General features: G+C 37.1%; 1 protein-coding gene across 5 annotated transcripts in view; it reads right to left on the bottom strand.

Moving 5' to 3' along the window:
- The window catches only part of LOC109083832 (myosin-16), a 51,622-nt gene that overhangs the window by 8,584 nt on the left and 27,570 nt on the right, over positions 1-15,468 (bottom strand). For all 5 annotated transcript variants that reach the window (XM_042734889.1, XM_042734892.1, XM_042734890.1 and 2 more), the window contains 9 exons: positions 13,208-13,264; positions 7,773-7,859; positions 6,760-7,005; positions 5,602-5,719; positions 4,281-4,408; positions 4,006-4,202; positions 1,991-2,123; positions 464-680; positions 1-137 (listed from right to left, as the gene is read on the bottom strand). In XM_042734889.1, coding sequence (XP_042590823.1) covers positions 1-137; positions 464-680; positions 1,991-2,123; positions 4,006-4,202; positions 4,281-4,408; positions 5,602-5,719; positions 6,760-7,005; positions 7,773-7,859; positions 13,208-13,264 — 1,320 coding nt within the window. The remainder of the gene's footprint in view (positions 138-463; positions 681-1,990; positions 2,124-4,005; positions 4,203-4,280; positions 4,409-5,601; positions 5,720-6,759; positions 7,006-7,772; positions 7,860-13,207; positions 13,265-15,468) is intronic.

Genomic DNA, 15,468 nt, shown 5'->3' with positions numbered 1-15,468 from the left:
CTCTAACGCTGCCTCTGACTCCTCCAGCGATGCCTGCAGCTCTTCTTTCTCCATCTCGATTTTCTTCTTCATTTTCTGAAGCTCATGGACGCTCTTCCCTCCATCTGACAGCTGGTCGGTAAGATCCGTGATCTCCTCTGAAACACAACACGGATCGATCAAACACGACACAATGATACAGAATTACCGTATGTTAGGAGAATTCTGAAGCATCATTCTCTCCGTCCATTATTGAGTCAGCTTGTTTCTGTTGGACTGCCTTCCTCAGCTAATTACAGTCTGAAGACCGCAGCCGTTCAAACCAAGCCTATGATGACAGATGGAGACTGACGGGCCCACATCACGCTGGCTCAGTTCGACTGTAATCTGGGTTTATATGAGTTCTGTCATGTTTTTACAGGCCATCACACATGCATCTTCACAAAAGGTTGAAATAAACGGATGACAGACGTGTCAGTGTTACCCTGTAAGGCCTTGTTTTCCCTGCGGAGAGCCTCGCTCTGCTCCACGGACTCCTCATAGGTGGTTTTGAGCTTGAAGAGCTCCGTGGCGTGTTGTCTGCTCTCCTTCTGACAGCTCTCCACCTCCGACAGCAGCTCCTCACACTTCTGCCTCCAGTCGCTCAGCTGCTTGTCCAGCATCCGCTGCTTCTTATCCAGCACCGCAGCCACATTGTTCGCCTGCAGGAGGAACAGTCATTACCAGCAGAACTGCTTGTCCAAACCTCCTGATATTCATAAGACCAGTTAACAGCTGAGCTAGTGAAATGGTGTTTCATGAAAGACCAGCTAATATTGTGTTCGAGTGGTTCTGGCTGGTGGTAGCTGCTTTGAAAATATGCTTCTCAGTTCTAATTAATTCAACATCAACATCGATTCCCAAGAATCAAGAATGCGGTTTTCAGTTGATGCATGAACAAAACTTAATGAAACATTACAAAACATTATTTGTAGTGCCTCCCATGCAATAAATGCTTTGTTACTTTTGATTTCGAACAGTCTCAGCTTTTATATTCTGTCAATTTTATTATGAAATGCAAGCAATAAGTGCGGTTTTGCTTGTGTGGTGGCCTAATGAAGCGATCCTCTCTTCCTCTTTACTAATAGTTACAGCACCAAATAAACATGAATGAACATCAGATGAAGCAGAACAACTGACTGAAATGAATCATGAATCGAGTAATCGATCAATCAGTTTTTCAACCTCAGAAAGATGTCAATAAAACAGCTTGAGATTAATAATGTCACATTTAATGACCATAAACTTGATAGTTAGCTAGCTTACAGGGTTTATTGTGTAGTTTATAGCATTAGTTGACAGAGTTATTTTTTTTTAAATAAGATTGATGTTTCATGATATTCGAATCGAGACTGAAACTGAATCTCAAGCTTGTGAATCAAAACTGAATCTAATTGTGAAATTTCTCTCAACACCCAACCGTAGTAACTACACTGTAATAAAAAGCACCTACATACTGTACAGTATTTTCTAGTTTACAGGACCTTTTGAGTCACAATTCTTCAAAATTGTCACCATTCTTGAAAAAACTATATCCCAGATATCTTTGATTTATAAGGTGATTGCACCTTTAAGAACAAAGATAGCATAGTTCATTTATAAATCTGGCTAACAAAATAATATATTTTGACCATTTATAGCATTACTAATAGTACAGTAATAGTAGCCTCGGCTGAATGACATGCATTTCTTGAAAAAACAAAAAGTATGACAATCTGAATTTATCAAGTTGTGCTGAATTGTTAATTTTTCTCAGTTCCTTTTTTTTACAGTGTACACCGTTACAGCATGAGTGCAGAAAATGCATTAGTAATGTAAAAATTAATTCAATAGCAGTGGAGGTTTCACCAGCGTGCTTTTATTCCTGGAGGGCTTTTGTAAATACGGCGCTGCTCAGATTGCACTGACGCATCAGCAGGTTTCATATTTATGTGTGACGTGTGTCTTGTGTTCGTCTGTGAAGGGCTCATACCTTCTCCAGATCCACACACAGCTCCTCCACCTCTCCCTGCAGTCTCTGCTTGGTTTTCTCCAGACTGGAGCACTTGGCCTGTGTGGCCTCCGCCGCCTCCTCGGCCTCCTGCAGGCGAGCCAACAGCTTCTTCCTGCAATGGACACTCGTTACGCACACACTCACACCCTCAGAACATGCTGAGGAACTTAACATCATCTACAGAAGAACAGTCTGGGCCCAGATGGTCAAAAGAAATTTGACTGGATTTCGGCTACTGCACTGGGTCAAATCTAGAAAATGTGTCGCTCAAAAGAAACTGGATTTTTGGTTTGGATCTGGAGCAAACATTCAGCATGTGTTGTTCAAAACATTTTAGACTGGGATCAATTTGATTCGGCAAATCCCGGCAGAAGAGCAGATTCGGGGTGGATTTTTAATATAGTGTATATATGCACAGTTATATTTTGCACTTGATTTGTTTAACCGTCACAATAATAAAGCAGATAAAGACAAAAGTAGGATATCTATTAAGCCTTTCAGTATAGTAAAAATGAGATTTTGTCAATATAAAAAAAAAATAATATATTTAATTAATTTTAACTGTTATTTATCACTGTATATTAACAATCATCAGAGAGGAAACAGTCAAAAGTGGTTCACTGTATAATAACCTCATCCCTTATTGCATGAATATTTGGCAACACTTTAGTATAGTGACCAATTCTCACTATTAACTAGCTGCTTATTAGCATGCCTATTATTAACATATTGGCTGTTTATTAGTGCTTATAAAGCACATATTCTACATCCATAATACCTAAACTTATCAAAAACCGTACTAACTATTAATTAGGAGTTTATTGAGGCAAAAGTTATAGTTAAGGTTTTGTATGTAGGATTGACACCGAGTGGTTGAACTAGGTATTGCAGTCCAAATTCAAAATATTGAAGAAGGTTTTTTTTCACCCAGCCCCTACTTGGGCCTCCTCCTCAGACTTCACACACACACAGGTTGCCAGATTGACAACATAAACAGGAACGAGCGCACTTGATGATGAAATGAAATGCAATACGCTGTGTTTTCTGCCAACTGGCAACCCGGGGTGCAGAAATAAAATTGGGTAAACTGGCAGTGAGCGGGTTTCACAAACCAAAACATAGACCCACATTCCAGAATGTACATTGTAGCATTGTTTTTCAGACAAACAAGTATGTTAATTTAGCATGTTTCTTAAATATCTGCAAACATATTATGGTATTTTTATGCTTTAGTAGAGTCAAAACCTTACATACAGCACCTTTAATTGGATCTTAAAATATAGCGTGACCAAATATTTTATTGTTTTTATTGATTTGTTGTGCATCAGATGAAATTGAAAATGGAAGGGGATGATTGTAATGTATACTGAAACACTTTTATTAACCCATGCTAATTAATTAGAGCTGGTACCCTGTGTTTGGTAATTTGGAAAAGTGTGTTTCTGGATCAGAGCAATCCAATCCAATGTGGCTTTGAAAACCAGCATGAACGTAACATGGATTACCTGATCCTGGATAGCAAAACATGGAATTTCAGATTCATATTTAACGTTCTGAACATCCAATCCTATTCTAGGCCTGCACGATTTATTCAAATAAAACCAAAATCATGATATGACTTATTGAAATTATCAAATTGCAAATCTTCCGATTTAATTAAATAAATATATGCACATTGGGTTTCAGACCGAAGGTCGGCACTGTGTTCATTTACACGCAAGCAGCTATTTTGTTTTTAATTCAGTATTTAATTCATGTTGTTTTTTTTTTCAGTATTTATTTTACAGCCATATTGATAAATAATCACAACATTCTGGCACTCCCAGCTAAACTTTTTTAATCAGAAAAATTTATTTTTTTCCCTAAATCGTGCAACGCTTCCCTGTTCCGATCTATATTCCCCTTGTATCCCTGGATCATTCTGTTTCTTTGTTACAGGAACAAAAAAAATCAAATCAAAACTCAAAATTTATGTTTAGACCATTAATGCATACTTGGCTTCTTCCAGCTCGTCGCTGTGCTGGATGGCATCAGCCTCGTGGCGGCTCCTCCAGTGAGTGACGTCACTGTTGAGTTTGGAGACGAGGCGCTGCAGCTCCTGTTTGCTCTCCTGCTCCTCCTCCAGCTGCTCCTTCAGCGTGTCACACTCCTGCCGCAGCACAGACAGACTGCTGCCCAGCAGCGCTTTGGCCTGACGACAGACCGAACCATGACACAATCACTCACAAACATCACTGCAAAACAAGTTAGACTGATTAACCGCACACACCTTGACCTCCTCATCAAACTGTTTCTTGAGCTCCTCGTGTTGGGATATCAGCAGGGCTTTCGATCGGCTCAGGTGGCTGCCCTTGCTCTCCATCTCCTCCATCTGCCTCGTCAGCTCATTGTTTTCAGCTGCAAAGGCAAGTTTGAATACTTTTAAAACATTTTTAAATGTGTAAGTCCAGTTAAAAACTGTTTAAACAGATTAAACAGCCCATAAAATCAAATCTGGAGTGGTTTGTGGCTTTAGTTAGTGTGTGTTTCCTCTGAGGCTACACTGAAAGTGGACAAAGCAGATTTGAAAGGTATTTTAAACATACAATTTAGAGCCTTGTCTGAGCCAATAATCAACTCACTTCACTTCCTGTCTACATTCTGTCCTATCATAGTAAAGGCAAAAATGGCAAATATAAATCTTAAAAAAAAGGAGTCTTTATGCTCTGTGAAAATGTTGTCATCTTGCACTCAGGGGCGTGTCCAAATTGTTATCCAAATTAAATCAGTATGGAAATGTCCCCTTCCCTAAAATCATCTGCTTCTGACTAGCAATTGCAAATCAATTTAGATGAAAATATAAATTAAAGTACATACAAAAATTGTGTAAAAAAAAAAACAAAACAAACAAACAAACAAAAAAAGGGTAATTCTGATATAGTTTAAAATAGAACTGCATTATATATAAAGTTGCACGTGCAACTGCAAGATATCAAGCCATAATTAAAATAAATAGTCATAATTGACAGATAAAGTTGCAAATACAAGATATAAGGTTACATTTATACAAAAATTGTCTTTATTTCAATTTTCTAATTATGAGTATATGAAAGTGTGACATTTTTTAAAACTCAACTGTTCAAAAGTTTCTAGATATATTTTTAAATGTTTTAAAATAAGTCTCTTCTGCTCACCAAGGCTTCATTTATTTGATGAAAAATAGAATAGAAATTGTGAAATATTATTACAATTCAAAATAACAGTTTTCTACATAAATAAATGTTAAAATGTAATTTATTCCTGTGATCAAAGCTGAATTTTCAGCATCATTACTCCAGTCTTCAGTGTCACATGATCTTCAGAAATCATTCTTATATGCTGATTTGCTGCTCAAGAAACAATTCTGATTATACTGAAAACAGTTGTGCTGCTTCATATTTTTGTGGAAACTGTGATACATGTCATTTTTCAGTATTCTCTGATGAACAGAAAGCTCAAAAAGAACAGCATTTATTTGAAATCTAAACTGTCACTTTTGACCAATTTAATGTATCATTGCTGACTGAAGCATAGTGTGACTCAGGTATTAATGTGAGATCTTCATCAGTTACCTGTGAGTCTGTTCTTGGCTGCTGTAACCTCGTTCACAGTTTTCTGCAGGTCTTCATTCCTAGTGTTGGCGTCACAGAGCAGCTCCTCTAGTTTTCTCATCTGAGTGTCAGTCGATGCCTGATGTTACACATGATCATACAACATGACGTTAGCTTTGATCAGTGGCTCAGCAGGTCACCTGCTCATGTCTCACAAACCTAATGAAAGGCCTGAGACGAGATCAAACAGATTCTACAGCAATGATTCACGGAAATCCAGATAAAATAAATAAATTGCGGTAGACATTTATTTCTGTAGCACAAAGAATCGAATCTGAACCAAAACAGATGTGGAGAAATGTAACATTGCATCACTGGCTCACCAATGGATGCTCTGGAGTGAATGGGTGCCGTCAGAATAAGAGTCCAAACAGCTGATAAAAACATAATCCACACCACTCCAGTCCATCAGTTAACTTCTTGTGAAGCCAAAAGTGAATTTGTAAGAAACAAATCCATCATTCAGATGTTTTAACTAAAATATGAGTCCATAATCCATAATAACACTTCCTCCATTGAAAAGGTTGTCTGGCCTGAATCAGGAGAGAAATATACACAGATCAAGCACCATTTACAAGCCAAAGCAGCTCTAAACCAGTGCATGGGTGGATTTTGATGTGAGAGACAACACTTGAGGAAGCATTATTATGGGCTCATATTTTAGTTAAAAATGTTTTAATGATGGATTTGTTTCAGCTTTTGGTTTCACAAGACGCTAATTGATGAAGTGGAGTGGTGTGGATTACTTGTGGATTATTGTGATGTTTTTATCAGCTGTTTGGTCTCTCATTCTGACGGCACCCATTCACTGCAGAGCATCCATTGGTGAGCAAGTGATTGAATGCTAAATTTCTCCAAATCTGATTAAGAAACACATTTTGGATGACCTGAGGGTGAGCACATTTTCCTCTCATTTTAATTTTTGGCTGAATTATTCCTTTAAAATAGTCTTCCAGCCAGGCCAAGCTGGTGCATCTGGTTTAACAGCTGACATAACCCAAAGCCCCTTTAAAACCAGTAAAACAGTTTTTCGGTGCTCAGAGCATCAGGAGAGTCTGAACGGTGTACATCTGCAGCAGTAAATGCTCTCCTGAGGGACTGAGCGTGTTCAGAACTGACCTTGGCTTTCTGCAGCGTGTCCAGCGAAGCCGCCAGATCGTCCACCTCCAGCCTCAGACTCTGTTTCTCTTTCTCCAGTTTGGCTCTGGTTCTCTGCAGGCTCTCGCACTGTTCTCCCAGCTCTGACAGAGCATCACTGTGACGCTTCCTCAGTGCTGCGGCCACCGCCTCCGCCTGCACCGACGACTCCTCCAGCTCCCGCCGGAGACGCTGCAGCTCCAGCTCACGCTTCTTATTCATCTCCATCTACAACACATAATTTTACACTATTGTTCAAAAGTTTGAGGTCAGTAAGATTAAGAAATGAATACTTTTGTTCATCAAGGATGCACCAAATTTATCAAAAGTGACAGTAAAAACACTTATAATGTTACAAAGACTTCTATTTCAAATAAATTCTGTTGTTTTGAAATTTCTATTCATCAAAGAATCCTAAAAAAAAAAAAAAAAAAAAAAAAAAGTATCATCGATTCCACAAAAATAAGAAGCAGTTTTCAACATTGATAATAATCAGAAATGTTTGCTGAGCAGCAATATCAGAATGATTTCTGAAGGATCATGTGACACTGAAGACTGGAATAATGATGCTAAAAAAAATCCGCTTTGATCACAGGAATAAATTCCACTTTACAGTATATTCAAACAGAAAACAGCTATTTAAAATTGTAATAATATTTGATAATTTTTTTACTGTTTGTACTGTATTTTTGATCAAATAAATGAAGCCTTAGTAAGCAGAATAGGCTTCTTTCACACTGACCACAGGCTTTTGAACAACAAACATAAAACACTGTCACTTTCATATTCTCATAAATGATTTTTTTATTTGATTATGAAATCCAATATCCGCCTTTAGAAATAATAAAAAAAAACCAATCTAATAAACTGAACAGGAATGTGTATCTGGAGCATGTAATTACAAAGAATATGCAATTAAATTTGATTGAATTGAAATATTTGTTCAAATACTCCATTAATGTGGCCATAAAGAATTATAACCAGTGTTTTCATACCTGAGAGGCCGTGGCTCCTCCTGCTTCCTCCAGTTTGTCTGTCAGATCATCCAGTTCACGGCTCAAATCAGCACGCTGCTTCTCCACCTGCGGAAAAACACCGTACACTTACTCCCAAACACACAGTTAGAGTTTAACAGTCATCATCACACACCATATTCCAGATTGTATATGTAATAAATACAGGTACAGATAATAAATCTACATGCACATCCGCAGTTCACTTTAAACAGAGATGTTATAGAGACGATCCACATGCAGGTCAGGACATGAGTGTGTATGTAGAGTTAAAGCAGGGCAGATGATAGATGTGGGGAAGTGATTAGAAACAACCAAAACAGAGTCTAGTCTAGACCCTCCTAGTGTCTGGATCGCTTACAGAATTATGTTACAACACAACATCACATTACAGGGGGTAAAAATCAAAAACATTAGATCTTTAAAAACCATCATAACATTTTAACAAAACACACATGAAGGTTTGTTTGTTTTCAAATCTAGAGCCTCGTTCATTGTGGAACAGCAATAAAAATCCTCACTGCTGTTCAACAGATGCTTATTAAAATGAACAAACAAGAAATTTGTTTATGCTACAACACATCAAAGCATATCTTGAATGCAAAAACAGGTTTCTTTATTTATTCTCCAACTATTTGAGACGTAATCATCTGCAGCGTCACGTCAAATGATGAGAATGAGAACAAATTTAAGCACACAATGTGAGAGGAATCACAGGCCAGGACAGTAGCAATAAAGCCTATCAAATAAAACAATTATGCAACTATCTGTTAAAGGGACACTCCACCCCAAAATGAAAATTTGGTCATTAATCTCTTATCCCCATGTCGTTCCAAACTCATAAAAGCTTTGTTCGTCTTCAGAACACAATTTAAGATATTTTGGATTAAAACCAGGAGGCCTGTGACTGTCCCATAGACTGCCAAATAAATAACAGTGTCAAGGTTCAGGAAAGATATGAAAGTCATCGTCAGAATACTCCATCTGCCATCAGACGTGCAATCTGGGTTATATGAAGCGACGGGAACACTTTTTTGTAAGTGAAGAAAACAAAAATAACGACTTTTTTCAATAATTCCTTTGTCAACGTTCTCCTCTGTGTCTCTCCATATCACCGTATGCTGTGTATGCTCTTCTGTGTCATCCGCGTCACAAGGAGGCGCTGTTTTCTTTCAAATCAAAGCTAAATACACGTAGAAACAGCGCATCCTTGTGACACAGAAGAGCATACGCAGCATACGGTGATATGTAGAGACACAGAGGAGACTGATGACAAAGGAATTATTGAATAAAGTCGTGATTTTTTGTTTGTTTTTTTGCTTACAAAAAGTCTTCCCGTTGCTTCATATAACCCAGATTGCACGTCTGATGGCAGATAGAGTATTCTGACGACGACTTTCATACCTTTTCTGGACCTTGACACTGTTATTTATTTGTCAGTCTATGGGACAGTCACAAGCCTCCTGGTTTTCATCCAAAATATCTTAAATTGTGTTCTGAAAATGAACGGAGCTTTCACGAGTTTGGAACGAAATGGGGGTAAGTGATTAATGACCAAATGTTAATTTTGGGGTGGAGTATCCCTTTAACATTAGACATGATCAATATTTCCTCATAATACTTGACCCCTATGTGAGATGAAGGCAGAGTGTCCAAATAAGTTTATTATAAATTAATTTTGGAAAATATATCTATTTCTTTATCATTTCAAGAATTGTGTCTTTAAGAATGGCATTTATAGTTTTATAGATATTAAATATAGTTATGTTATATACAGTGTTTCCAAGTCTTGGAAATATCTGAAAATATCAAAAATTTTTGATTTCCAGGCTGCAAATTACTGTTTTTGAGAGCAAGCTGTATAAAATAAAACAAAATCTATCCAGACATAATAAAAAAAGTACCAATATAGTATATATATATATATATATATATATATATATATATATATATATATATATAGTATATATATATATATTAGAAATTCATGGAAAGTCTGAGAGGGTCTTATGAAAAAACATTTAGGACTTTAAGGCCATTTAAAGACCAAGTTCAGATTGTTTAAGGAATACATGTAAATATGTTAATGCTTTTAAATGTAAATGAGCATAACATGAGTTGCATTAGCAACACTTCTGAAACAAATAAGTCTGAAAATACAACTTCCAGCAGTTCTCCATTACTTTTCAATTCATTTTACAAAAACAATAGCTTAAAAATGACATGTACTGTACCTCCTGATCACACTGCAAAAAACCTTAATAGTATAAACTCACTTCTCTTTATACATTTTCACAGAAAAAAAACCTGACAAAATCATAACAAGAAAATTTAACTTGAAAAAAGGATAATCATAAATTTGTACTGGAAAACAAGTCAAAAATACTGAGGATGATATTCTTCTTTTATTTTTTATTTTTTTTTGTAATGTATGTACCATTTTATGCTAAAATGTTATGAATTTAAGACTCTCTGCTCTGTTTTAAGGTCTCCATTTGTGAAAGGGTGGATGAAGCTTTTTAAGCTCCGCTGAAAGTATATGTAAATGCACTCATACTGTAAACGTTCCGGAGCTCATCATAAGGTATGTAGAGCCTGTAGGTGTTCGGTCTAATGGAGATATATACAGTATGTGTCAGGACGCACTGTGCTCTTGGCGTGTGTGTTTGCAGTAGATGAGGGCTTGAATTCCTCTGTGGAAACCGCTGGAATATAATGCGGTGCGTCCGATGCTATCTGAGAGAACAATGGCACGTCTGTGTCGATCCTCTGGAGGTCTGTGGAGGCAGACATGTGATAAACGCACACATGTCCGTGCTTGACTCTCACACTCGCCACCCAACATGAAGACACCTTCACATCCACAGCCACGGGCCATGTCACTCCGTCAGACAATATTCCTGCTCAGCTTTATGAGGCTTTCTGTAGCTTGCAGCAGAAGATCACAGTGCTGAATAACATGACCTTTAACAGGTTTCTGTCTCCGGGAGCTCCACATGAGAGCCTGTGAGTGCTGGAGTCAAGCCATCGCTTCCTAAAGACATCAAGTCTGCATGCATATCAGATACAGTGCTTTAATTTTAGGACATGTACAGGCATTGCCGCCTAGAAACGGATGAATGAAAATTAATAACTTCCATCGGGAAAGAAATGGGAATAAAAAGCCTTCAAGGAGTCGGAAATATCATATTTATGAGTTCACACCATAGGAGTGATCAAACGAAGATGTATGGGGAATTTGAAATTCTAGATGATACACAAAATGTAATGTAAAAATGTGTGGATGTCACAAATCAATCTGTAGTTATAGTATTTTATAATATTACATTATATATATGAAAGAAATTATAGACAATATCATAAGCTTGAAGCTTGACATCATAACGAATATATATATATATATCTTTTCAGAGTGCATGACGTCATGATAATAAATGCCACAATGAATATTTTTCTGAGTGCATGTCATAATAAATTTGTATTCTTTTCAAAAGTTTCATCATAATTATTATTTTGCATAATTATTGAGTGTGTGGCTTGCCGGGTTTCTTATAATAGCATTGGTTACTAAACTTTATTACATTAGAAATTCTACTAACTGTAAGTAACTCTGCAACTACACGTCAACTATCTCTCATTAAAGTATTAGTTGACTGTTAGGTTAGAGTTTGGGTTAGTAGAATAAGTTGACACGTACTTGCAAAGTTACTCAAAGTCAGTTGAGTGTCCATCAAAATAAAGTGTTAGCAGATATTAAGCAGACAGTCTACTCATACTCTAATGACAATGTCTAGTCGACCTGGAGTTGCAAAGTTACTTATAGTTTAAAGTTACTTATATCTAAAGTGGACTATCAGAATAAAGTGTCACCATTTTCTTTAATATACGATGCTGAATCTTCATCACCTTTAACACTTTCACATTGACAATAAACTCATAGTGCAGCGAAAAGCTTTAAATCATGTTTTCTTTTAATAAGAGTTGGTGATTTCTGTTCATGTGGATGATAAAGGTCAAAGATCAACTGCATGCAAATGAGCATCAGTGTGATGCATCAACTGCGCAGTCAAGTAGAAAAACAGCTTGAGCTACATAAAGACCGAGGCCTTCATGCTGAATGACACACCGCTTGAAGAGTTTGACTGGCAGGAGCTGGGCGGTGATAAGGCTGGATAACCCTGGGCTGAGCTGTTATTCCAGGTGCAGATGATTTACCCTGAAGCAGAGGCCAACACAACTCAAACCAATGCCAGACTCCGTACACATCAGCCCTGACTCCTGCTGATAGCTGATACCCGTCAGATCTGCTCAGGATCGGCCGTCCAGCACAATTCATTCATCTCCACGCCTTCACCAACAAATCGTTCTTTTGAGCAGATTCTGAATTGAACTTTAGTTCAAGGTTGATGGCAGAAGAGTCAAAGCAGCACATGTGACTCAACGGAGTTTACACAGGATAACTGAGGATTTGCTATGTGTGGTGATATCAATCATAATAGTCGAATAAAACATTTACAATCCTACAGATCTCTGTTTCTGTGCTATTTTACAATTATTTAAAAATCTTGAGATTTCAGCTAGATTTAGCCAATACTGCTTCAGCGTATTAATAACACGCTTCTTACAAATTTTCACAGTCACACAATTCAGTTTTTTTACTTAGAATTGTTTGTAAGAAAATGTCAACTATACTGTACTACGGGGCTGTTGAATGCTTGCATCTGATTGGCTGACGATCGTTCTAAGGTGTGCGGTTATTTTCTGGGAAAAGCATGGCTAAAGTAATTCCAGGCAGCTCTTGAGTAATAAAGCTAAGCAACTTAAAAGCTACATGACATTTCTTTCTACTGAGGTAATAATAGTGTTCTTGAAGCAGTTATACTTACTGTAATGACCACCTCGGGTGTGCATTATATGCTAACAATTCAACGGCTCTTTTCAATTATTTCTTACTTAAAGAATTCAACTTGAACAGAGACATTAACATTAAATAAGAGAAACTAATAAGTAATAAGCAAAAAAATGCTGCATTCAATATGAATACAACTTTTCAGAGCACATACTGTATGGCAGGAGTGTGTTTGATTATCAGCTAAAAAAAACAGGTTGTAACTAGAAAAGCTGCACTATTTTGAAAACTACAGTCATGCTAGTAAAATATGTAGTTTGGTTAATGGCCTTTTTGCTAGTCTGACACTGACAGACTGAGCATTTCTGTTTTATAAAGCGTAATTGTTTGCAGGTACGTTCAGGTGCCACAAATACCTCATCAGTCAAACTCCCAGATAAGCTAATGGATGACATTAGTCTTATCTGGCAATTCTGGACAAAGATCTAAGCTTGTGTGTTTAGGAGATGAGGTCACTGAGGGCCGTTTACAATCAGCAGACGCTCGTTAGGTTAGATTTCGGTCGTACCTTTGCTCGTACGGCTCTCTCAGCCTCCAGCTCTTCCTCCAGCTCCTCAATGCGGACCTGTGGGATGAGAAACCAAATACAGTCATACTTGGTAAAGTGTACTAAAATGAATCATTCCGTGCATACTCCGTTGACCTTAAAAAGCAAATAAACTTTCATTTAAATGCGGGAATACAGACAGAATCTGTATTTATACACAAACTACTGTTTGTGGTTGGTAATATTTTTTGATGCTTCTCAAAGAAGCCTATTCTGCTCACCCAGGCTGATTCATTTGATCAAAATACAGTACAAATTGTGACATATTTTTACTATTTCAGATAGCTGATTTGTATGTGTATATCTGTTAAAATGTAATTTATTCCTGTGATCAAAGCTGAATTTTCAGCATCATGACTCCAGTCTTCAGTGTCACATGATTCTTCAGAAATCATTCTAATATGCTGATTTGATGCTCAAGAAACATTTCTAATTATTATCAGTGTTGAAAACTGCTAAATTAATTTTTCAAGATTCTGTGATGAAAGGTGCAGCATTTATTTGAAACAGAAATCTTTTGTAACATCATGTCTCTACTGTCACTTATGATCTGATTAATGCAGCCTTGCTGATCTTTACAGACCACAAACTGCAGTGTGCATACATATATATTTACTGTTTAATAAACAGAATATAATCAATTCAGTATCAATAGATTTTTTTTTTAAATGAAAAAGACATTTTAAAGAAATAAAGACATTTGAAATAATTGTATAACATTCCATTTTCTAAAAATACCCACTCCTTTGGCTTTCTTCCCATGTGTCCAAATCTAAGATAAGCTCTCCAATGAGTGTGACACCATAATCACACAGTAAAAAACCACAGAGGAAGAGCGAACGGCCAACTAGATGGGACACGCTGGAATTCTTGTGAAAATATCACAAACCAAACACTCTGGGTCAAACCCTTGAACCTTTTCTGTGCACACGACTGAGACAAAAAAAATAAAAATAAAAAAAATAAAATAAAAGGTCTTTAATAATTGCAATCAACTTCCTTAAGAGTTACATTAACCACAAAATACCATAGTGCCGAAAACATGACATTAGGAAATGTAAACTGGAAACTGACAGAAATTAAGTTTGAAAACATTGATGAACTCCTCATCCTCATGTCTTATAGCACATAACGTCTTATGAATGATCTTCTCTCTGTCACAGGCAGGAAGTCTATCTGAATCGCTGGAGGACACACATATAACACACATGCTGACAACCTCAGATCCAACACAAACACACACACACACACACACTCACACTCAGAAAGAGATTCAACTTGAACCCAAAGACCTGAATGATTCACTCCCATTTAAAAATAGCTGAATTAAAAGTTACTTTACAGATCAAGCTACTGATGTTCCACACAAGCAGGGACAAGCAGAAATGTGAGCGATAAAGGGAAGAACATCCACAAACTATCATGCAGTGAAGAAGTAGAGCTCAGAAACTCACATGCCAGCGAAGGACCTCAGCGGAGAGAACAGCCATGAGCAACAGAGACTGAAGCAGACTGACACACTCACACATACACACAAACACACACACACACACACACACACACGCTCACCTCAGACTGAAGGGAATCCACACCCCCTTCACACTCACTGAGCAGTTCAGCCTGTCCTCCATACACACACACTGGTATTTTTATCATTATGGGTTCATTAAGTGTAATGTTTTTTATACTGTGTATTTTCTGTCCCCTTACCCTAAACCTTTTTAAATCCTCATTTGAATCCTAAAAATCCTTACATCCTAAACATTTTAAATCCTCATTTGCTCCAATTGCATGGAAAAGAGCGACCAGCAAACTACTGATAATGTTCCCTTCTGTGTCACACGAGTTTGAGTCGAAATGAATAAAAGATGACAGAATGATCAATGCATGCAGGACTATAAATTGACATCATATATGAGACTGTAAAGCTTACAGAGAAACACAGAAAGCAGCAGAGAGATTACCAACACAATAAAACCACAAATACATCAAGGCAAGGAGTTCCTATACCTACACTTGAACCACAAGGTGTTTTCTACATTTAATACACAGTATGAATACAGTTTTTACTAATTATGACAATGCGTTTGCCAAAACAAAAATTGTCTCTATGGTGTTCTTTTTATATATTAAGTAATGCATGAATTACTTTGTGTTGCATAATTGCTCGAAAACATTCAAATTTATCTGATAGGTCATTTAATATAAGCTTAACCCATAAA

The sequence above is a fragment of the Cyprinus carpio genome, chromosome B12, assembly GCF_018340385.1.
Source record: "Cyprinus carpio isolate SPL01 chromosome B12, ASM1834038v1, whole genome shotgun sequence".
Lineage (NCBI taxonomy): Eukaryota > Metazoa > Chordata > Actinopteri > Cypriniformes > Cyprinidae > Cyprinus > Cyprinus carpio.
The sequence above is the reverse complement of the archived record's forward strand: the minus strand, read 5'-3'. Positions and strand labels throughout refer to the sequence as shown.